At 36.4% G+C, this 25,300-nt stretch overlaps 1 protein-coding gene across 1 annotated transcript; it reads left to right on the forward strand.

Annotated features, from left to right (window-relative positions):
- The first annotated feature begins 250 nt into the window (after positions 1-250).
- Positions 251-21,398, forward strand: ERP27 (endoplasmic reticulum protein 27). Its single transcript, XM_026701719.2, has 7 exons — positions 251-646; positions 1,570-1,670; positions 5,337-5,474; positions 11,109-11,225; positions 14,175-14,300; positions 16,656-16,853; positions 21,148-21,398. Exons 1-7 carry the CDS (start codon positions 556-558, stop codon positions 21,193-21,195), a joined length of 819 nt encoding a protein of 272 aa, XP_026557504.1. The 5' UTR covers positions 251-555; the 3' UTR covers positions 21,196-21,398.
- The last annotated feature ends 3,902 nt before the right edge of the window (positions 21,399-25,300 follow it).

Here is a 25,300-nt window from a genome sequence, read left to right on the forward strand (position 1 = left end):
CTATCTAGTTTCAAAGGTAATGAAGTTCTAAAAATAATGTTTGACAACATACTAGTATCTCTTTCTATGCAAACTTTTTGAAAGGTTTTTTCGTCCTTTCCCTTTCCTCTGTGTCTCATCAGGCACCAGGGAGGGGGTTGGTTGGAATTCATGACAATGTGAAGATTTAATCAATTGAAAATCTATAGTGATTTTTTTAATCAAATGAACATTTAAAAACAGTTTTAATGTTAGCCTGGTTGTGCAGAAATAAGCAGCAGAGTTCTGTCAATGTTAACTTACCTGAACTTCAGCGTTTTTGTTTTTTATTTGCTAAGCTATGAAAATGGAGCTTGTCTTAGAATAAATAGATTTATTACATCAGAGGAAACATTTGGGAGTTCATATCCCCATTAGTTTCTTATCAGAAGAAAAAAAAAAGATACAGGTGGCCATTCCCAACTGTTTCACTCCCACAGCTTTTGGATCTGTCACGTCTGATTAAGTGACGGCTCTCAAAGGTGTTTTTTTCTGCCTGAAACAGAAGAGCAGACAAGGAGAAAAGAAGTCAGAGCAATGGAAAACTCCCTCTTGCATATGTTTCTTTTAGTTTTCCTCAGTGGTGTGTTCCTGTTAGGATCTGGACAGAAAAACTCCTCATCTGAAGGTAAGAAGGCTTGTCTCAAATTTAGAAAAAGGAATAGTGAACAGACCAAGAATCATATAAATGGGAATAGAGAGCAGCATTTAAATCAGCTTTCAAAGGTACTGGATTCCTGCCCTCAACACCTTCAGTAAGCATGGCTATCCCAGTTTGGATTAAGGAAGGGTAACCCATCTGAGGGGTACTGTGGGAATGCTACTGTAGTAGGCAGCACACTCAACTCCTAGCTAGAATACAATTCTCAATACCCAAGAAGGTTAGGAAAATCTTAGGGGAAATCAGATGCACGATTTTCCTAGGAAACCTTAATTAATTGAAAATTAATTGAAAAGAGAGGCTGTAGCACAGACTGGTCCCCTTCATCGGTATAAACATGTAGGATCACTGTAAATCAAATTGCTGCTTATTTCATTCCAAATTCCTATTTATTATGAAATCACTCAAACAGCAGTCTCAGTTCTTCATGATGGGAAATAATAACATGGATTCTATTCATGCTTTGGTCTTGTATTGAAAAAAAAACCACAAGAATAAAATTCAGCTGCATAAAAGAAACATAAGAGGAAATATATCTGTCATGAATGAGACTTGAAGCCTAAAAGTAATCTATCAGCTCCATCTATCCCTTAAAAACCAAATGGAACAAGCAGATTTCCCCATCTGAAAAACCAGGTGGCTTTAGGCCTTACTTTGAGAAGTGGAATTTTAAACATCAGGTAAATCATCTAAGAATGCTCCATGCTGCAACAGATCTTGCTTCGTGGCAGGTTGGCACCAAAACCATTGCCTGTTATTCCCAGAAAAATATGTTTGTCCAGGTGAAGATTTGCTAATAGGAATATTCAAAGCAGGTCATTATGACAATGGGATGAAATTGACCATAAAAAGATGCTGGCCAAACAGAACTTTCCTTCTATTTCCTCCAGATACTATCAAAGAGGAAAGAAAGCCTGTGCTTCTGGAAGATATCCCAAGTACTGCAGCCTTCATTGATGGAGCTGAGGTGGCAGTTGTTGGATTCTTTGAGGTCTGTTGAAGTGCAACAAGATACTGAGTGATTGGTTTTACAGAAAGTGCACTATAGTTTGCCTGCTTTGGGCTTAGTACTTGTGTAACCTAGGCATTATGCTTATTATCTATGATTTATAGCTTAGCACATTGTGTCAACTATGAAAAATGTGTCTGATTTCATAAACTATATTTAAGGGAACAATATTTAGCATGCTGTATCACCCCCCTGCCCAAGATAGTTTATTTTGCATATAAGTATCTTATAATAATATATAATATTATATATATAATATATAATATTCTATCTATCTATCTATCTATCTATCTATCTATCTATCTATCTATCTATCTATCTATCTTAAACTTGCTGGGCTGAAAAACACTGACCTAAGGGACCATCTTTCTTGTGGCCAGTTTCAGTTTTCAATTGCATGGAAAGGACTTTTTCCTCATTGCTTTCAAAAAGAATCCAGATTTATCTTTTTAATTCAAACTTTTAAACAGTCCTTGCTACTTTAACATTGTTTTGAAAATAGTCTATTAATGTTTTATATTATTATTTCTTTATGGTATACTATTTTTAAGGATTTTTTAAAAATGCCATAGAAGTTTTTTAAAGTAACAACTTTTTGCTAATTGAGGAGCTTATTGTGGAAGTTGGAAAGGTATAATTAGCATGTTATAGAATGCTGTGATATCAACAGATCCAGGAAAGATTAATCTGCCTGCTACAGGGACACAAGACAAATCCAAGTTAAAAATCACGACAGCCGTATTTTCCAACCTGCTACCTTCCAAGATGTGCTAAGTCAAAAACATCTGGAGGGCCTCAGGTTAGGGGAAGGCTGCATTATTGAATCAGTGCCAAACTTACCTCAAGGGCACATAATACGTTTGTCTATTTTCTCAACATGTTTTCTGAAGGTTGTTTCTCATAATCAGAGCCAAATGAGCACATGATACTTTCCTGCAGCTGCCATAGTTACAGGAGGGTCTCCCCTGGAGTATCCTCAAAGGGCATCAATAAATCCCATTAAACACGACTGACCTACAACACACAATCTTGATCCACATTGTTTGGGAATTATGACAAGTATAGTCCAATGTATTAAACAGGTATGAAGTTAAGGAAGCAAATTCTACCCATAAGAATGTGTCTACATTAGATAGCCCAAAACATTTTGCTATATGAGGGGAACAGGAATCCCCTTTCCTATACCAAGGACATTATATCTGAACATAGCTAAATAATGTTGACATATTTCAAGAATGCTTCTCTCTAAGAATAAAAATGCAACAGCAATAATAAACACTTTGTAATAAACCAATATGCCAATTTTAACTCTCTAATCATGCTCTTTCATCATTAGAGAAGATTACAACAAATTACAAACATAAAAGACCTTTCTGAAGTTTGGTATATTATAAGTGATCTTAAAATGCATCTTCAACAGAGTCTGTAAAAACAAATAGCCACCAGATGTCAGCATTCTCCTCTTAAATTGCTGATAAGTTTAAAAGACAGTCAAATTGGAAGAAATTCTTACTGTATTGCTATCATACTTTCATTTAGATTAGAATGTGTCTTGCTTTCATTGTTTGTTGTATTTTTAAAAAAAATTCTGGTCCTCACCATTTTGCCTTTCCTCTGTATCATCTTCATGTTCCTGTCCTCTTTCTGTTTTTTTCCACCTTTTCCTCCCACTACATCTCTTTTACATCTCTGTAAAAGAAGCGGTAGGAAAACTGTTGTCCTTTAGATATTATTGAACCACAGTTACCAAATCCTACCATAACACCCACTAGTAAAGAAGATGCCAGGAGTTCTAATTCACCAACATCTGGGTCATCACAGACAGTCTTCTTTTCTGCCATAGGCCAACCTTTCTTACAAGTACAGTCAAGAGCTGGCTTGTAACTCTCTTGTCTCCTAATTGGCCCTCTGAAGAATCCAATTTTGGGGAAGACTGTTGCAGATTGATGTATCTTTCCACCATTCCTTGCAAGGTCTCTGTATGTATACACACACACACACACACACACACACACACACACAAAACTTTATAACCAGGGGTGGGATTCTACCAGTTCACACCTATTCGCTAGAACTGGTTGTTAACATTCTAAGCAGTTCGGAGAACCAGTTGTTAGAAGAAATTACTGGCCTAATCCTGTAAGGAAGGCAGGAAGGAAATATTCTGGTGTTGCTTACAGAACCTGCCTCTCCGTTAAACCTTATTACATTCTTGGCAGGACCAGACTTCCTGTCTCAGGAACCTCTCTGGAATTTTTCCCCCTCTTTTGCTAGTACTTTGCTTGTGTGGAGTGACCATTTAAAGTTACAATGGCACTGAAAAAGTGACTTATGACCATTTTTCACACTTATGACTGTTGCAGCATTCCCACAACCATGAGAGGCCAGGCAAGGAGATGCGTGCCTCGATGTGAGTGATGTGCCCACAGAACTGGTTGTTAAACATTTTGAATCCCACCTCTGTGTGTAACCTTTAATTGGGTGAAATGGTGCATCATAAGGCAACTGTCAACTAAAAAATACTCTTTTGGTCTTTTTAGTTGCCAGCAGAAAAAGAGTGGGGGAAAGCAGTGCATTCCTTAAATGCCTCAGATAATCACCTTGGCAGCCCAAAGCTGTCGGTGCACAAGAATATTACTGGAGAGCATGATTGGTGACTCTTGGCTACAGATGTGTCCCATTGGAGAATATACATCCAGGGGGTTGGGGGAAGACCAGGGTCAAGGGGGAAATGAATGGTGTATTTTAGTGTCAGCTGCACCCAGCTAATGCCAACATGTCCACTCCTAATAAATAATTTTTATTTATTCTGAGATATGCGGCTAGAGATTTATGATTTGACTGGGAGTGGATTTGTTGGAGCTCTGACAGCAACAATTTTTGAACCAAGGTACATCAAATGGTTAACTTACAGAATGTATCCAAAATCCTGGACCTATGGCTCCTGGAGAGTTGAAATTTTGCAAATGTTATAAAACATTTTATGACATAAATATGATCACAAAACATTTCCTATGGTTAACTGTAGATATTTGACTGTGCTATATAGCTCAACATAGGCTATTTTCAAGACAGCTACATGTCTGAAAAATTCCCTGAATTTTAGAGAAATTTTCCAGTGAAAGCAGTACATTAGAAGCTCTGCTATTGTTGAAGGCATGGAGGAATCTGGTAATAAAGTGTCTCTGGAACAATGCCCCAAGGGGATTCAGATTGTCTAATTGGCAATAATCAGGGTAACTGATGTGATGCAGGGACATCTATCTATCTATCTATCTATCTACCTACCTACCTACCTACCTTCTCTCTCTCTCCTGTATCATCGTCCTCTTCCTCCTCCTCCTCTATCTTTGTACCTAAAATAAATTGGCAAAGCCTCAAATGTACTTTTGTTTAATTTGCTTGTTGCTCTGCGAGCTTCAGAATTGAATGATAGCGTTCAGATAAACCATTATTTAAATAATGCATAAATTAAATTTCTGAAATGGGACCTGCTCCGTGATGGTAAAATTTCACTGCAGGAAAAGCTCTAAGAGAATTTTTATACCTTTTCCCATTCCTACACTTATGAATGGGATAGCTCTGGGGACAAAAACCAATCACCATAGTGCTGCAAAATCTTTCTCAATTTGTTCATTATTTTTTCAGGATTCAGGAAAACCCGAAGCCTTAGAGTTCCTTACCACGGTAAAACATATACCAGATATACCTTTTGGGATCTGCACCAGTTCTCAAGTTCTTTCTCACTATAATATCACCCAAAATACCATCTCCGTCTTTCGTATGGTAGGTTTGATTTTGCAGTTCTGCTTCTTCCTTGGATAATAACTAAATGCTACAGCTAATAGGTATATTTTTCTTCAGCCATATTTATGGTATGTAGGAATCTATATGATATTCCAAAGTTTGGTTCATAAAACAAGCCAAAGTGAGTCAGTTGCAAGGATACTGTTTTGCAACTTGTTAACTCATCCAATTTTGGAGTAAGAACAAATTAGTTTTAACCCCAAACTATATTAGGATAACTTTTGATTTATTTTTCTTCCATTAGATTCAGCTATGCTTTATGAATTCAAAAACTCAATAGACTGTTGAGCATCTTGCTCAGGCAGTCCTCAAAGGTAAAGTGATGAAGCTGAGTTGAAGTTGCCCAAACCACAAGATGCTTCATTACAAAGCTTGTTGTTGTATCCTGTTAACCATGGAATACGCCTTCTTAATATTGATGGTTTATATCATGTCAATGGGGAATGAAGGCCAGCATGACATAATGGTTAGGGTACTGGGCTAAGAGTAGCAAAGTCCATGTTCTAAAGCCTCCCTTTTGCATGGACAGCAGTTGGATGTCTATGAGCCAATCAAGTCTCACCAATCAAGTAGCATTAAACACTATAACAAGTCAGCTGAAAAACTATACCTGTTGAGTACCAAAATATCTAGAACTAGAGGGCTCAAATGCAAAACATGTAAATTGTACAATGAAGCAGAACAAATGATAAAAACAACAATCAACAATATTGTCAGTGAAGAGGCACTATTTATAGAACAAAAATTTATCAGTATTCTCCTGGCACAAGAACTTATGAAATAAAGGCAGGACTGAACAAATTTGGTATGAACTCTTCATTTATCTAAATAGCAGCTGTCAAACAAGTTTCCATGACTATGTGTTTCATTGATCATTGACTGGCTGAAGCATCAATGCAACCCAGGAGTACTTCCAAGGGGAAAACTCTAAGTGCAAGCAATCAAAATATTCTGTAGCTACCCCATATTTTCCTCCTCCTTTGTAGGAAAAAAATGGCAAATGATGCATTAGGAAAATGAGAGTGTTACAGCAAAAAGGATAACAGTATTGTTCAGTTTGGTTTAAAATATTATAAATATGGCAAAGAAATTTCCTCATTAAAACATCATTGGAACCAGTAGTGGGATTCAATTTTTTTTACCTTGGTTCTGTGGGCGTGGCTTGGTGTGCGTGGCTTGGTGTGCATGGCAGGTTAAGGATACTGTACTGTAGAACTGGTCAGAACCTGCAGAATATCACCTCTGATTGGAACATTGTAAAAAAGATGCTTAGACTCTAGAAAGAGTGCAGAGAAGAACAACAAAGATGATTAGGGGACTGGAAGCTAAAACGTATGAAGAACAGTTGCAGGAACTGGGTATATTTAGTTAATGAAAAGAAGGACTAGGGGAGACATGATAGCAGTGTTCCAATATCTCAGGGGCTGCCACAAAGAAGAGGGAGTCAAGCTATTCTCCAAAGCATCTGAGGGCAGGACAAGAAGCAATAGGTGGAAACTAATCAAGGAGAGAAGCAACTTAGAACTAAGGAGAAATTTCCTGACAGTTAGAACAATTAATCAGTGGAACAACTTACCTCCAGAAGTTGTGAATGCTCCAACACTGGAAGTTTTTAAAAAATATTGGATTACCATATTTGTCTGAAGTGGTGTAGGGTTTCCAACTCTGTTATTCTATTCTATTCTATTCTATTCTATTCTATTCTATTCTATTCTATTCTATTCTATTCTATTCTATTCTATTCTATTCTATTCCTCTGGATGAAGGCAGAGACAATGGTATGAAGAGATGGTTCCCGGAGTAGTAGAAACAAATTATGAATATATTGCATAGGAAAGATATCCAATGAGGATCCTTTAAAAAAAAGAACTTCTCTTCTCAAAGTCAGTCGAATATTTTGGAATGACTCCAGCTTTTAAAAAAGCAAGATCAAATGATATTAATCAGTACACATTTTTATAAATTTAGGTAACTTATACCCCCCAAAAAATGTTACAGTAATATTTCTGCTGTGCGTATTCTCTTGTTCATTGCCTTACTGCCTTAAAATCCATCCATCCCCATTTTACCTTCGAGAATCTGTGCTTAGTTTCAGCCCAGGAGAATTGTACAAACTGTATGGGCATTATATACTTTATGAAGAGATAAATGAGCTGCTTTATCCAACTTGGGCCCATGAAACCCAAAGTATCAGATGATACCTTTTTTCCTAAATGTTCTCTTTCAAAATTTGAAAAGTGAAAGGGAGAGAAATATCAAGTTTGTTGAATGATTTGCTGAGTTACAGTGCTAATATAACATCTAGTTATTAATTGCACTAGTATTCTAGCATGCTTCTATATTATGAAACATCTTTTTGATAGGCTTGGCATGGATTGCTTCTGTATTTACATATCTATGTATGTCTAAACATCCAAAAGCATTAAGCAAGCCAGTTGCTTTTCTGTACTCTGCAAAGGCACCAGCTGGCGCTGTCTGTTACTGCTTTAAAAGGTTTTGTGGTTGAAATGACCCAGTTCTAAAAGGTCCTATTCCAACTGGCTGTCTCCGTCTTATCAGAAGTGTTCCAACATTATTCTGACTTCAACATTTCAGCCTCAAAATAGACCATTCCAGCAATACTGAAAAAAATATTGAGGCAGTTGAACTGAAAATCAGTATATGTCTGGTTGGGTTGGAACAGTCCATTATAGGGTTTTCACCATGAAGCATTTTGCATACATCTACTTGACAGTGATGCATAGTTATTATCTAATATGATTTATAATGATATTTTTCCATTTGCATATCTTAGGGCACAGGTGTCAAATTGGAGTCCTGCGGTCCAGATGCGTCATGCACAGGCCACACCCACCCTGGCTCCGCAAGGGCAAAAAACATTGTGATACATCGCAATATGTTACATGATGCAATCGAGTTTGACACCCATCTTTTAGGGCCTTCACCCTATTTTGTTTCTCTACTATAAACCTTGACATCCCCTTCTCCCAGTTTTTAGCCTTAATATTAAGAGGTAGGGAGTGAAAATAAATCATATCTGCAAATTAAGTATGGTCAGAAAGATTTTTTCCCCTTCTTGAGAGATAGCTAAACTAACAATGTCCTTGTTGAGGAACAAGGTAGGAATTACAAATACAGTCCCCACTCAGTAAGTTGAACTTGTAGTTAACTGATTTGTACAGAAAATTCTTTTAGTTACTTTGAGTAGAGATACTGGTTGCAAGTTTCCTTGGCCAGTTGGTATGATGTCAGAATAAGTGGTTGTTTTTTAATCACCTTAAAGTACCACAGAATATGTCTGCTTGATTAAAAAATATCCAATTAATACTTCTATTGACAGCCAATGTGGCAGAGTAGTTAAGATGCTGGAATGGGCCAGTTGGTGACATTGGGCCAGATACTTTATCTCAGCCCTAGGAAAAAAGCAGTGGCAAACCACTTCCAAAATTGTTGCTTAGGACACTGCATGGACCTATCCATGTACAATAATTACCAGGAATCACGACTCATTTGAAGGCCTCTTTTTCTCTTCCACTATTGAAGAGATTCTAGTCAACCCAGTCTATTACAGGTAGTCCTTGCTTGCTGACTGTTTCATTCCTAACCATTTGAATTTATTGTGATAATAATAAAAGCTTGCAATTAATTCTCATCTATATGATGGTTGCAGTGTCCCACAATCACATAGTTGCCATTTAGGCACTTCACAACAAATATGCAGTTATGACTGTTGTGGCATTCTCAAATCTCATGATTGACATTTGTGTACTTCCCAAATGACTTGGGACAAGCAGATAAATGGAGAATATGGAAGTAAAACCATAAGTTACAGCTATGAGATGGTTCACTTAATGACCAAATAGGGAATGATGTAGTAAGTATATTACAGTCACATGGTTTTCTGCTTAGTGACTATTGTGCTTAGTACAAGCTGGGATTTGCTGGTCTGGGGTGTGGTCACTAAGCAAGGACTTCCCTTGTTATGTAGATATGGAAGGCTAAATAATCAATTAACTGCTGTATAGAGCTACATCTTCAAGGTTAACATGTAAACTGAAGGCAACAAGAATTACAAGGCTACAGTATATGCCCAAAACATCAGACTGGGGGTAGCTTATTAAATATTTTTGATGGGTTTATGTTCAATGCTTGACATTCTTTGGGGTTTCTGGATATATTAAGATGACATGGAAGTACCAGAGTTTTGCCATCAAAAACTAACCACACTAATCCAGGCCTAATCCAATGGCATTGGATGAATAACCCACCCTCCCCAAATAATTTCCTTAAGAAGGTATGTCTGAAAATACATATATATGTTGCTTCTCTGATATAGGACAGCCTTTATGCAACAAAAAAAATATGTATAGCATTGGAATAAGGCTGATCTGTTTTCACAGAGTCTGTAGCCCATCCCAACCCCGAGTAAAAGCTTTTTCCACTGACTCCAATGGTCACTGGAAGTATCTCAAAAGTTTATGTGTTCTGGCTCTCACTTGTTTTGTACCAGTTTAACATTCCTTATTTTCTATTGAGTTACTTTTGATTTCTTCCCACACCAGTCAAAGAATAACTGACATTAATGGCTGCTTTGATATTTGAAGGGATATAGTAATAACAAAGTCAAAAGACTTTCTATTAAAAAAAAAAGACTGGGACAGGTATTTCTGGGGAAAAGAACACATTTGCTTGGTGAATATAGTAGAATATAGAGATGTGCATTGCCCGGGATCTCCCTCTCTCTCCCTCCGTCATACAAATCATTCACTTGTACTCTATAGAGCCATGCATTCATCAGTAAGGAAATTTAACTGACACTGACAATCCTCTGGAATCTGCTAGATTCCTAGCAGACTAGATGACCTATAAGGTCCCTTCCAACTCTGATTATCTGTTATCTGTTGTTGAATTTTTGCTACTTGCCTGTCTGTTAAGGGACTGTCAGTAAGATCCAGGAAGATGTCAGTGGGAGATCAGTTCCCACAAATGGAGCTTTTGGAGTCTGAATGTTTTTCCTTGATCTTCTGGGAAAATGCCTGTATTTATTGGAGAGGGTTTTTGCTTGCACAATGTTTCCAGGAAATCTATACATGCTTATGCCAGTGTTTCTTAAGCTTAGAAGTAATGAAATTAGCAGATGAACTTTTGCAAAAAGTAGAAATTAGGTTTTTTTTTTAAAAAAGATCTTATTCCTAAAGTCCCATAAATGCTTAATAATCCACCTTATTTTTTTTAGAATCCAGGGTAGTTTAATTCAACTGCTAATAATTCAGAAATTTATGTTAGCTGTTTCTTTAGCTAAACCAAAAAAACCAAAGACTTTATAGTTTAAATTCTCTAGGATAGTGAGTACTATGAAAATCTTGACCAAAGCATAGTTTATATGTATATGAGATGGAAATAAATGGAATGAGAAATTTGTTTGTAGAGAGGCAGAAGGCTAAAAATCTGTGTAGAAAACATAAAGCTCAAAAGTGGGGAAGTAATGTCTGGGGCTTGAAAGATTATTATTGGCTATTGTTTCTTATCACACTTGAAATGCTTTCTGCAAATGTTTTAAACAATAGTGGCTGAAATGCAACGGTGACAGCAAGATTATTTGCTTTACTTCAGGTGGATAACAAAAGGCAAGATTTGGAAATCCAAGATGGCAAGAAAGTTGATGTTGCAAAATTGAGTCGCTTTATCAGGATCAATGAACTCCGTTGGGTGACTGAGTACAACCCTATGGTAACAAAGGAATTTTCTACAACCTAATTAGTAAAGTTTTTATTTGACTGCTGAGTTTATAATGATTTAGGTATAGTTTATAATAATAGGTTTAATTTATTCTTATAATAAGGAAAATAATTGCTATATTAGGAGGAAAGTTTTAATGTCAGATTATCTGTTATCCTAAATAATTCATAGTGGCATATGCTTGGCATATATCATGTGAGCAGAAAGGGTTGATCCTAGAGTTAGGTTGCATGTAGCTTCCAGAGACCTCCAAAATTATACAGTGGTATTTCTGTACTCATTGTTAATTGGTTTTGGGAGGCATATGAGTACCAAAAATGATGAGTACCAAATTTTTTCCATAAGGATGATGTAGTGAGTCACCAGGCAGCTGACACTGACAAGTTCTAGCCTGTGCCTCAGGTACCAAACAAACTATTAGTACTGGGACAATATGTTCATGTCAAAATGCATTGAATACCAAATTTAATGAGTTTCAAAGCAGTTGAGCATCAGGGTACCACTGTAATGCTAAAAAGAAAAATAACTGTGTTAAGTATATTTAATTGTAATTAAATGTTATCATAAATGGAAACATTATATTTTCTTTTGCCTCTTGCTCTAATGTCTTCTTTTTGAAATATGACCTGTAAGCTGAGCCTTTCAAAAGCAAGTTGCAGACCTTGCTCTGGAAAACGTTGCACAGGTGTAATTTAAGGTTTATGATAGATACTTGCATTTCAACTCTGCATGTGAGGAATACATCTCTTGCCGAGATTTCTTTTTTGTCCCTGTTGAGGGTTAATAGTCAGAGGATTGCCCATGTCTGGCTTGGTCTTTTCTTGAGTTTTGTAGCCTAGTTATTTTCATGGAAAGAGAAATGGAGATTTGAAACTGAAGGCCAGAATATTCTGGACCTCCCATAACGTAGAGTCCCAGTGGTCTGAGCTGGAAGGCTCTTCGAGAAGTGCACTCACTGACCTTTTCTTATTAATTCTGGAATCCTCTCACATATTCCTCTTTTTTTAATGGAAAAGCTGGCAGGGCCTCACACAGAGGTCTTTCTCCTTCTCTGACTGTGGTTCTATGAGGCACATGAAGGAGCAGCAGGTCAGCTGCAGACTCTCCAGTCCTCTGTTTGGCTTGTGGGAACAGCAGCTGCAGTTCAGGAAGTGTTAGGGGGAAGAAAGGCGAAAGGAAAAGTCAGATGACAAATTATCTACCACCTGGGGACTATGTGATAACTGCCAGGTGACTGGAGGCTGCTTGCAGAGACTTAGTGTGTGTTGCTCCATCATTTCGCCCCCAGTGATGTGTTCCTTCTTTTAGTATTCTCTTCCAAGCTGCCTCAACTTTGTGGTTTCCAGTTCCAGATAATGTTTTCCAGGTTTCTGCTATTTTTATAATTTATCATTGTAATATTAGAGAGAATACACTGTGGTCATTTCAGTATTTTCAGAAGGTTTGCTTTCACTCTGTTCTGACTTAGAAGAACATACTATGCCATACAGCAAATTTAATTACATTCATGATGAAAGCAAACAATTCATTTATTAAAAAATATTGGAACATGAAATTGCAAGGTATTTAATTATTTAAATTAAAAAACAAAGAAGAGTGCAACTGAAAAAATGTAGCATTGAACTCAGTAAAATTCCCTTCTATTGATTTGCAAAGTAAAGTAAGGTAAGGTAAGGTAAAATAAATTAAATGAAAGTACGGTATCTTGGTACTCAACTGTTTTGAAATTCATCAAATTTGGTACTCAATGCATTTTGACATGAAAATTTTGTGCCGGTACTCATTGTTTATTTGGTAATCAATACACAAGCTAGAACTTGTCAGTGTCAGCTGTTTTGTGACTCATTACATTATTCCTTATGGAAAAAAATGTTTGGTTCTCCTTGTGTTTGGTACTCTTTGCGCTTCCTGAAACCATTTAAGGATGAGTACTGAGGTATCAAAGTAAAGCAAAGTGAAGTGAAGTGAGGTGAAATGAAGTGTGGAGTGGAAATCTCCAAATAAGTATTTAGATTTACAACAGCAACAACTACGGCAAATACAAAAACCAACACTAAAATGAAGGTTAAAGAAAGTTTGCCATTTCCGATGTGGATTGCAGCAAGCCCTAGGTTGGATAAAGTAATTTAGCTTTTGACATAATTTCTTTCATGTCCTTTTATCAATGTCATGTTTGGTCTACAAATATAGGGGATGAGGTATACAGATTACTCAGTAGAAGTTGTGCCAACGCTAGTCATACTTTCCATGTTTATTTCCTTGAAACCAGGCCTATATCTTGGTTCAATAGTCTTAAATTCATTATTTGGAAATTGTATTTATATCAGCAATGGCACCAGCAAATGATTTAAAAAGAAATAAAGAGATTTCACAAAATTAAACAGATCAAACATCAAGCAAACTTCAAAAGAGTAACCAATTTTAGATCAGTTCACTCTGTTTTTCAAAGCTTAGCAGACATACCTGGAAAATTTTTAGTCCTCTTATTGATGTAGCTATGGCAGGTGGATATGGTTCCAAACTAAGCCCTTATCTGCAGTCACTTGCCCTTTTTATTTTCTATTTACAGTTTGGGGTCCAACTAGAAAATACCAACTTCCCACTTAAAAAAAAGTAACTGTGATTTAAAGGACAGTAAAAAAAAGTGAAGCTTTGTAAATACCAAAAAAGGAGTTTGTGACTTCTACAATGCCTACCTCTGATATTGAGCATCATCCTGCCTTTGTTTTTTCTCTAGCTTTCAACTCAGTTGCATTCTCTTCCAGTCATTGACTATAAATTTATCTCATGGCTGAGGGTTATTTTGAACATGTGAGAATTAATGCTTACATTCTCTAATCAACATAATCTTATGGCTGAGGGTTATTTTGAACATGTGAGAATCAATGCTTACATTCTCTAATCAACATATTACTTCATCTGTTCTGTTAATCGTGACAGACTGCAGTAGGCCTCTTTGATAGTGCAGTTCAGACCCATGTTCTTCTGTTCAGTGACAAGACTTCCTCCCTGCATACTGAGAGAATTAACAAGTACCGTGAAGCAGCAGTAGCCTTTCAAGGCAAGGTAAGTTTGAAATATTCCTAGTCAATACCACAAAAGATTTTTTTGGGAAGTGCTAGTTCTGCTTACATCATATCTTATATATTAAAATACAAATGGGGGAAGCAGGAGGATTAAATGTAAGTGATACTGCACAAAAACCCACTATTTGTCCACTCAAATTAAGAATGACACAGCAAACTTTTAATATTATATATAATAAATACATGAAGGTGGAAGGACCCAATTTTAAGTGCAATTTCTGATTAGAAAAACCACCTAAGATTTTTTAATCTTTTCTTTCTCTCTATCATTTCATATTATTAATTCAAATTACAAGCTTCATCATATTTTCAAAGTGTGTGTATGTGTGTGTGTGAAAGAGTGTGCATGACTTAAAACTAGGTTAGCAAACAGAAACAAAATTATTGTAAACACAGACTGCGCGGAGTTCACGGGAGTGGATTCTTTGCAGTATGGATAAGTCTGGTCTTGAGCAAAGTTTTTTGTGGTGGGAATTGGTTTTTGCAATAGCATTTATTGTATGAATGAATATGCGTTTGCTGGAATCATTTTTGCATACAACTCTACAAAATCTTGGGGCCACAGAGCTGTCATTGTATTTGCACCCAGGGCCATGTCCGGTTATTTCAATGATATCTTCAGGAGAGATGTTTGTTGTATTTGAGTTGCTTATGATATCATGAACTTTGGTAATGTCGTCTGATTCATTGGTGTCTTCGAGACCAAATAAAATGGCATTTGGACGTTTCTGTTCACATTCCATGGTGTCTCTGATGAGTAAGGAGATATTATTTGTGGAATTATTTGAAGGGATAGTAATTGTTTGTGGCTGTGGTTTGGTGGTTATTTTTGGTTGTAGTTGTGATTGTAGTTGAGGTAGTGGTTGTTGTGGCATTTGATTTTGAGCTGATAGGTACTCATTTATCTGTGCTGTATTTTTTTTTTAGTAGGGAAGCTGTGTGGCACAAAAAAGTAGTTTAAGCCAAACATAGCATGATTTCTGCATACTATGTTTTGCTGCTTTTGTAATCAATGTCAGGTCTGCTGCTTCTGTCAACAAGGGGATTCATGGGAGTTTATGTTCTACTATTTATTACTTTACGGGTAGTATCATTTTGCCTCTTCCAATGGCTAATTTTGGGTGCAGTACCATCAATCAAGGACAATGTTTGCTCATTATTTATTACTCCCTCCAACTTCATCAGTATCATTTCATCACAACTCTATGCCTAATTGACAAGTCACTTACGTCCTTCTCTCCACAACCGTGACCTGGTTCTTGGGTTCAGGTCTCAATATACACCATGTTTAGAAATTTGCCAATTGATAGATCACAGGCATGGAACACATCTGCACCTGCAAATAAGTTGTTGGGCAACTTGGGAGTGGGTTAATCTTACCATCGATAGCATTCATCAACACTTTTACTGTATCTGTCTCTTCCTTACTACATGGTAAGGAGAGCCTTTTATTTTATTTTACTTTATTTGTCAATCACTTACAAGATAATAGGAATAAATATAAACATGAGTAAAAATACAGGAAATAGATACAAATAAATGGGGACAATAGGACAGGGATGGTAGGCACGATTGTGCACTTATACACGCCTCTTACAGACCTCTTAGGAATGGGTGAGGTCAATAGTGGATAATTTGAGGTTAAAGAAGTTGGGGTTAGAGGATGTAACAACAGAGTCAGGTAGTGCATTCCATTGTTGCTGGTTGGTTTTCCTTTGATAAGTAACAAAGCCAAGAAAAGATACCAATCACTTTCCTTAACTTGTCTAGCAGTAAATACTTGCAAGTTATGCCATTTTCCTGCCTGATCCTTAGAACAGAATTTGACATCAAGAGTGGGAAAAGTAGACTAGTTGAATCAAGAACTGGAGGGAAACAATCCTCCAAGTGAATATGCAAGTGACTTTCCAGAATTTGCAAAATCTTTTGTTGAAGTCCAATTCATCAAATGTGAACCCATATACATTTTTGGATTCATATACAAAACATAGCAAAAATACATATTTTGATGCATGTAGAACATATTAAAAAAGGAAATATTGGCAAGATAATATTACCAATACAAAATTTTTTTTCATGCTGAAATCTGGCTTTTTTCATTAGTGGAATTTAATCTACAATACTCTTTATGATTACATAAATAAAATTAATGAATAAACTTGCAACAGGTTTACATTTCTTTCGATAAATTTAGAAGCCTTAGAAGATTAGGTTTAGAAAGACAACTCTGATAAAACCTTATCATCCTTTAATTCCTCATCATTATAAATATGTGTTATCATGTTTATTTGCTCCATGAACTTTTTAAAATTGTGTTTTTGTTCTTTCTTTGAAGGCTCTGTTTATCCTGGTGGACCTCAGCATCAAGGATAATGATCGAGTGCTGTCTTATTTCCACTTGAAGAAGTCCCAACTACCTGCCCTAGCTGCCTACTACACTGCAGATGAGGAGCAAGATGTGCTGCTTCTGGATGAAGTGTCTGTGGAGAGAATAACCGATTTTTGTAATGCCTTCTTACAGAGAAAGGAAGAAGTGAGTGTACAGAATGAGTTTTTGCACACATGATTCCTTGACTAGTCAACAGCTTGCTGTATCCTTGACATCATCCTGGAAATTTGGTGATAGGTTTTCTCTTCCTGTCAACACCATTTCCAAGGTTATGGCTAAAAAAAATGTAGGATTTCAGAACATTTCTTCCTATCCCCTATCAGCTTTGTCCAACCTAGTGTTCTCTAAGTGTCTCTGGAGTTCATGGTCATCTTCAGAAAGATGCTCACATGAAAATGTTATCTCATTTAGCTAATGGCTTACCAAAGAACTGCTTTCTCCTTTTGAAAAATGGTGCAATTCCATAACATTTAGAAATGTTCTATTAGCTATTAATCTTTAAACCTGAAACTCTAGAATTGAAATAGGTAATACAAATTGGACTAGTTTGAATGATTACATTCAGTGTCTTATGTTTTCTCCTTTGCACAATTTGTTTTTCCAACCTCTGGAAATTCTGAGTTTATGTTTATTTATGTTTTTCTAGGGATTAGAGAAAGGAAGCTTTAGACTCATGGAAAAATAGAGAACTGTGGTAAACTTCGTGTGTACAGATACTTCAGACCCTGGGCAAGGTTTGGGAATTAATAGGCATTAAATTGGTTCACTTCTTTGACAGAAACAATCTTAAGAATTAATTATAAACCTTATTGGTGTTGTTAAAAAGGAAGATCCATTCTTGTAATGTAAATAATCAGAAATGGCATGTGCTGTATTGTCAAAAACCCTGATACTCTCTGTTCCCCAAATTACCAGGTTGCCTACCACTGTCTCCCACCAAGGAACTGTATTTGTTAGAGGAAAAATACATATATTGCACATTTCTATTACAATGTCTCTATTATAACCAACAGGAACACTTAGGAGCCCACCTGTTTTTAAGGAAAAAGTCTTGGCTTAGGGTTTTTGTAAAATACTTACTCTTTGAGTAATAACTAGCTTATTCTTTTCAAACCTATTTTTGCAGCCTGACAGTTGATTCATGAGTACTAGTACTTCAGCACATCAGATGCCATGTGTCGTATGATTGCTGTCATTGCACAGATTCTTAGGCTGTTAGCTCAAAAGGGCAACAATTTGTTAATTAAACACCTTAGGACCTTTCTCCACTATTAAATAGAAATGCTACTCTCTACCAATTTTTCAGTTGTCAGAAAACAATATTGGTATGCAAGGTACAGTCCCTATTGCCATACTCTGTTCTATCTATGTTTGCTACTATTGCCAATGATGTTATCTTAATTTTTTGCATAACACTTTTGGTATGCAAAGTAACTAGTTTAATTATCTGGCTGTGAACTCCTCCATCTTCGCTTTACCCCAGCTAGCAAGAAAAACACCCCCAATAAGAAGAAATAGGGAGGGTTTGATTTCAAGGCTCTGTCTTCCTGAGGCAGTTTTGTCTGTCACTGTTCAATTCTTTGTGTTTTTTGAGATTGCACATCATTCATATATATATATATGCAGATGTATCTACATGTGGAACAAAAAGATCTGCTTGTAAGTTTTGACGTGGTTTCACTATTCACTCAAGTCCTGATAAAAGAAACCCTAGAAATCATCAAAAATAAATACCAACCACCCCAAAAACTCATGGAACTAGCAGAACACTGCTTAACCAACACATATTTCATATACAAAGGACAATGATACAAGCAAATTGAAGGAGCCCCTATGGGATCATCACTGTCACCCGTCATTGCAAACCTATTCATGGAAGAATTCGAATCCAGAGCCCTAGCCAATGCCACCCACAAACCCAAACTATGGCTAAGATACATTGATGACACATTTGTTATTTGGCCCCATGGAAAAGAAAGCCTAAACAATTTCCTAACACACCTAAACAGCACACACCCAAAAATCAAATTCACCATGGAAATGGAAACAAACAAACAACTACCATTCCTAGATGTACTAATCTACAAAAAAAAGATGGCACACGAGGACACACCATATACCAGAAGAAAACACACACCAACCACTACCTCAACACCCAATCCCATCACCACCCAGCACAGATAAACTCCATGGCCAAAACACTAATTGCCAGAACCAAACACCTGGCAGACAAGACACACATAAAGACTGAACTATGCACCCTGACTAAAGTACTGACAGCCAACGGCTTCCACAAAAGCAAAATCACAGGCCTGATCCACAAAAACACACTGAGACATAATGGTGACCTAGAAGATGAACAGACCTATGGAACAGCTGTTCCGCCCTACATAAGAGGTACTACAGACAAAATCAGTAAGATACTACACAGGCATCCCATCAAGACTGCTTTCAAAACAGACAGAAATATAGCAGCCATACTAAGAAACCCCAAAGATAAAATTGACCTGGAAAACCAAGGCATATATGAAGTCCCCTGTGCATCATGCCCTGCCACATACATTGGACAGACCAATAGAAGAATAAGTAGCCACCTGGATGAACACAAAAATTCAGTAAAAAAGCTAGAACACACTTCCTCACTAGTCCAACACACGAAAGCCACAGGTCATAACATCGACTTCAATGGCACCAAAACCCTAGCCACTATAGAAAACCCCAGCTACAGAATTATCAGAGAAGCCATAGAGATTGAAAAATGACCTGAAAGCATGAATAGAAGATATGACTCCAACAGACTGTCAATTATCTGGAAGCCTGCACTCACAAACAAAAAAATCTCCACACCACAAGCCAAGCAAACACCTGGGCACAAACAGACCCCCCGATACCTCCAGCTCAAACACACCCCAACCAGGCACCCAGATGAAACCTAGCTTCCTAATAAATGATAGCTGTATGTTTATTTGAAGCCAAGCCGCACTAAAAGCCTCCAATACAGAAAACACAATGTTGCCAGCAAATCAAGACAAAAAAATGCTACAAAACAGACAGAAGATATTAGAAACACCAATCAAGCAGAACACAGCAAACTCCAAGACCAATAAACACAGACCAAGACTCCCAACCAATTAGGATGAAGAAAAAACCATTCTAACACAGCAGTAGGCTAGCACAAAATTTAAAACAGAAATGGCTGTGAAAGCCTGACTCACAGACGAACACAATACAGAAGCCTGATGATGGAAGATGAGATTCTGCCGAAACGTTGCTACAACTTTAAAAGCACAACTATAATGACATGGGAAAATACCTGAACAAAGCTGAATACCATACATATAAATACCTGTGAAAACTTAAGAAAACACACACACATATATATATATATACCTCTTTAAGTTACAGAATGGCAGTTGGACAAGCTCCTACCCACTTTTCTTCAGCAGAATATCTTCTCCTTGAATAGGTGGCAAAACATACCAGATTTTACTTACCTGTTGTTGGATGTTATTGAAATAAGGGGAGGGGAAGGACTATTTTAATACCTGAACACTTCGAGATGAGAAGAACATCATGAGGACAATGGAAGAAATTACTTTTTATCAAAGAATACATAACTGAGTGATGGTTAAGTACCAGCAGAGCACATGAATATTTTCCAGCATCTGCCCATTTATCCAGCATTTGTCCATTTAAGATTAAGAGAATCTAAACGTAATTTTAGTTTCAGTAATATGAGTCCTTTGAGTCCTGAAGAGGAGAAAGTTTCCATGAAAAGTATATAGTCATTTCATAAGGAGAATTAAATTAAAAAAACCTGTACTTTTTAAAGCAGTGGTCCCCAACCTTTCTGGCTTTGCGGAGCAGCAGAGGGTGGGAGAGAAATGGTTCTGTGTAAACAGCAGGTGTTTGTGTTCAGCTCCATTTGCATGTGCACAGCTCCACTTACACAACCTGGTTCTGAATGGGCCACTGCCAGTACTGGGCCATGGCCTGGGGGCTGGGGACCCCCATTTTAAAGTATTAGAATTGAGTTTCAATATCCCATTTATGTATCGCTCAAGAAATCAGGAAAATGCTTTGCTCCTAAAGGAGGCCATTGGTCCAGCTAATGAAGGATAATGCCTAAAGTTCTTCAAGTTTTTAGGGATGAGACTTTCCCAGTCCTACCTGGTGATGATAGAAACAGCATCTGGGGCTTTTGAAATACAAAACATCTGCTTTGCCATTAAGCTACAAGAAGTGATCAGGAATTCATTTTATGGTAAGGTACTAGCTTGATTTTTAGGATTACATGTTTCTGATTTGTGCAAGTGATACTGAGCTAAAATTGAAACATAAACTGGAGGTGGAAGGACTTAAGCTTAACTCTTTTGTCAAGCTATATATATTTTCCTTCATGATATGATGTGTTTTTCTTTATTTTGCTTTGTTTCAGAAAAAAACCTCTAAACCAGAGGACAACCTCTTCAGAGAGGAACTCTGATTTTTTTTCAGCTCTATAACAGAAATATGACAACTTCAGTTACTGTAATCAACAGCAACCTAGAAAAATGTCTTCTCTGTATGAGGTTCTCACTTAAATCAGATTATGATTCTGTTCTGGAATCAATTTCCATAGAAGTGCTGACTGCTTTCTCAAACCCTGTGTTCTTTCATTTTGATTTTGGACATATTACACAAATTTTGCATTATATTATGAATAAATTAGATTATATGACTGAATAAATAAAGTTGTGAGTTTGTATATTAAACAAAAGTCTAATATTTCTGGAATACATACTATATTGGAGGAATGTTCATATGCAATGGTAGAACACACACAATACCTTTTTTACATAGTATTGAATATAGCTTGAACTAGGGTTTCTATGTATCTTGTATGCGTTTATCTCAATTTTATTTGCCTCTAATAAGCAGTTTTTTTAGATTTTGCTTTATGCCATAAACTTGTCTGAACTGTAATAGAAACAGAATGAATAATATGCCTATATGATTGGAAATTTTCCTTCTCACAAATTGTTTAAAATGTCCTAAAATGATTGAGGAATGGGTGTAGGTTCAGCTGTCTCCTTTTTAAGAAAGTGAGGAACCTTAACATAAACTTTTCATGATGAGGCATCTTTAAAGCCTTTCTTCTGAGTTAACATGAAATAAATGAATCAAAGGAAGACATTTCAACCAAATGAATATGAAGTACAAAAGATAAAGAATGTGAGGATGAGAAATACGAAAAAAGGCAAACACAAATAGTTAAGGAAGGCCATTGAGAACCTTCTTTTTATCAGAATGAAAAAGTTGGCTGAAGATATAATAGAAAATATTAAGGAGAAAAAAAAGGGTAACAGGTTTTTGTTCTCTCATATCCATCATGAAGGGAGGTGTTGTTTATTTTTATACATTGCTCTTAGAACAAAGGAAACCAGAGTCTCATAAAAGCATTGACTTTAAAACTTTACAACAAAACTTTAAAATGTTTTGTTGTAAAGGGAAAGCCCTTTGTAAGAAAAGTTTGTCACTGGACATTAAGTAGCCAGTTCTATTCCTTTACATTGATTCATTCCATTAAAGCCATTCATGAGGTGCTTGCCTCATGAATGGTTAGCCCTTTCTAGCCCGAATGTTTGCTACTCCCAGCAAACAGTCACCACACTGTCTCTTTGAAAAGAGTTCAGCTTTAAGAGAACTGCTCAGAACGGCAAAATGCAGAAATCACAAAACAGCTCCTGTGTGAGATTGGCCAGAAGAGTAAAAACCAGGTTTGTTTTCTTTATCTTCTGAAGTTTCTAAAAGTTTCCAAAATCAATGTATGGTAATAATCCAGGTAAGGAAAATGGTTCTGAAGGAAACCTCTGACTTACCATATGAAGTTCTAGGATGAAAATGGGGGACCATAAAAGCAATCTTTTAGGCATTTGGTGTCTCATTTTTATCTCTTGTTAATTTTTTTCATCCCCAAACTTTTCTACGCTTATTTGAATTAATCAACAAACCAGAATTGTTAAGCCAAATCCTGCTATTTTGGCAGAGCTGCGTGAATCAAAATGGTACAGTTGAGGACTGGATTGTTCAATGCTTAAACTTGCCAAAGCAAATCTATTGTAATATGGCAAGCATCTGCTCTGAAAAACACCTTGCAATATACATAGGCACACATATCAGTTGCGTGCACTGTCACACACACCACATTCAAATCTGGTCCCCAAATGGATAAATAAAATATAGAAAATATCTCCACCTTTTAACCAATGGGTTTTATTTGATTCTACCATAATAACTTACTAATAAGCACCAAGATTGATCAGGATCTATTAGTAGAACTTTAAGTAACAAAACAGTAAAGATTTCCAGGGCTCAGTTGTTTGAAGAGTAATAAAATAACCCTTCTCCTCATGGGAAAGCAATAGTAATTTTGATCTTTTTGCATGGATCTAGTATTTAAAATACTCCACACTCAGAATGTTTTAATTCCAATAGTACAATTTTCACATCAGTTTCAAGTTTACCTACTTAAAAAGTAACAAGTCAACTTTCAAAGGAGCTACAGAGATAGATGGAGGGCTCATACAGAGAGCTATATTGTGTATAATATGTTGGGATAGGCTGTTTTGCTTAAATTGATCACCTCCCCCAATGCCTTTCAGACGTGACTTGATTAAAGCCAATTTAATATTAGGGTTGCTGTGAAGATCTGTCCACCATAAATCACTTTGATGCCTACTATTACAAGCTAGGCTTTCACGCGGCACATATTACCATGCAACTGAAGTCTTCGTGTTCCTGCAGAATAGCATTTTACAGATAAATGATGGTCCTTCTTTCCCCTACAAATTGTCATTCAATTAGAGGAAAGGGAATTTGCTTTAGAAATTTTATCAAATGAGAAATTTTTATGGTGGATTGTGATTTTCTTCTACATCAGGGGTGTCAAACTTGCGTTGTCATGGCATTGTCACATGATGTATCATGACTTTTCCCCCCTCTCTAAACTGGGCATGGGCGTGGCAGCACATGATTAATTTGAATACTGTTGAAAGAATCTTGAATATTTCAAAGTTGCCTGAAATACTTGCAATATTTATAAATAGGGAAATGGCTTGGCCAAAAGTACCATGTAAGGAACAGAGATGAGCTACATCTTAACAAAAGAAGGGGTAGAACAGCTTCACTGATTAGCCTCTCATGCATGATAATGAAAATAACTTTTAGACACACAAAGTAGAGAAAAAGTAGAGGAAAAATAAAACAGAATGTAACAGGGTCTTGTGGCTATGCTTATGTCCTTAGAAGAAGAATTATACACATATTTTGCACGTCTAACCAGATAATTATAGAGACAACTTTTTAAAGAAGCTTGTTGTGCATATTGGTAAATTTAACACCCACCCCCTATTTTTTGTTTAGATGAGCACATCTCAAATAGTAATCCTTTGAACCACAGTCTGACTAAGAAGGCCTCAATCTTCCCACATAGTTGTCCATAACTAACTAATACTAAAACATAGAAAGCTATAATATGATGTCAGAAATCTTCAGAAATCTATTCCAACTACTGGAATAGTTATGAAGAGTTTAGCTACAAGATTGTGAATTTCTTAAGAATTTCACAATTTCATTTTTAAGATAGGGAATCAACATGTCTAGGCACTTGGTCTATGCGTCCTTCAAATTCAGACAATTGATGAGGATCTTGTGCAAACTTAGCATCTCTGTTATTTCTCAAAGGAACCTAATCTTTTTTCAGGCTTCTGGATGAGACTGAAAAAGAGAAATGTACCTGTTTTAATTAATTTACTTGTTAAAAATTTCATGCCTGAAAAATAACTGTAAGAACTGTACAGTACATACCTGGTTTAACTTGCATTATTTTTTAATTTGTCTAATTTTTGCTACAATCAACAGGCACAATTTACTTATGACTTGCAGCAGATCCAAAATCCCGCCCCCAAATATCTAAACACCAAGGCTACTGGATCTGAACTTCAAAACCAACCAAACACCAAGATGGCAGCAAAGAAATATAATTTTCTATGCATTGTAATTTTCATCTAGTTGTAGGGAAGATCTTATAGTCTACAAGAACCCTTGAAAGTTGGAAATAGAAATTTCATCTTATGCCTGATGAAATAATGTTTGCATCTAATTTTGCAGATATGTCAATCTTTACTAATGTTCCTAGTGTTTCTTAGAAAAATAGAATATGATCACTGTAATTTCATTTAGATAATTCTACTATTTAGATAATTAATAACAGACTGGTTCTTTTGCTTTTCCAGTGTCCAAGACTAACCATCATTTATGATTCTGAAATACACTAGACTATAAATCCCTATAAATATGGTTCTTATGATGTGAGATTTCTAAAAAGAATTTTAGTATTAGACTCAAACCTGAGTCACTTTTCCTGTTAACCATTTCTCCTGAAACTGCTAACAACCTCTTAAGAAATTGAAGTCAAAAACGAAGTTGCTGTCTCTTCAATAGCAAAAATGTTGGCTGAAACATACATTGATCTGCCATTCTAGGTTTCATGACTATGACAAGAACAGAATGCTAATGTCCAGAGGGAAAGCATGCTGGATGGTTTCTGG

The sequence above is a fragment of the Pseudonaja textilis genome, chromosome 5, assembly GCF_049901715.1.
Source record: "Pseudonaja textilis isolate UNSWEBS1 chromosome 5, rPseTex1.2, whole genome shotgun sequence".
Taxonomy (NCBI): Eukaryota; Metazoa; Chordata; class Lepidosauria; order Squamata; family Elapidae; genus Pseudonaja; species Pseudonaja textilis.

What these genes read in the sequence shown, in the direction of transcription:
- ERP27 (XM_026701719.2), top strand. Translation starts at nt 556, where the DNA reads ATGGAAAACTCCCTCTTGCATATGTTTCTTTTAGTTTTCCTCAGTGGT. An exon ending in CCATCTCCGTCTTTCGTATG is followed by an intron (nt 5,475 to 11,108) that starts GTAGGTTTGATT and finishes GCTTTACTTCAG; the next exon opens with GTGGATAACAAAAGGCAAGA. An exon ending in TCTTACAGAGAAAGGAAGAA is followed by an intron (nt 16,854 to 21,147) that starts GTGAGTGTACAG and finishes GCTTTGTTTCAG; the next exon opens with AAAAAAACCTCTAAACCAGA.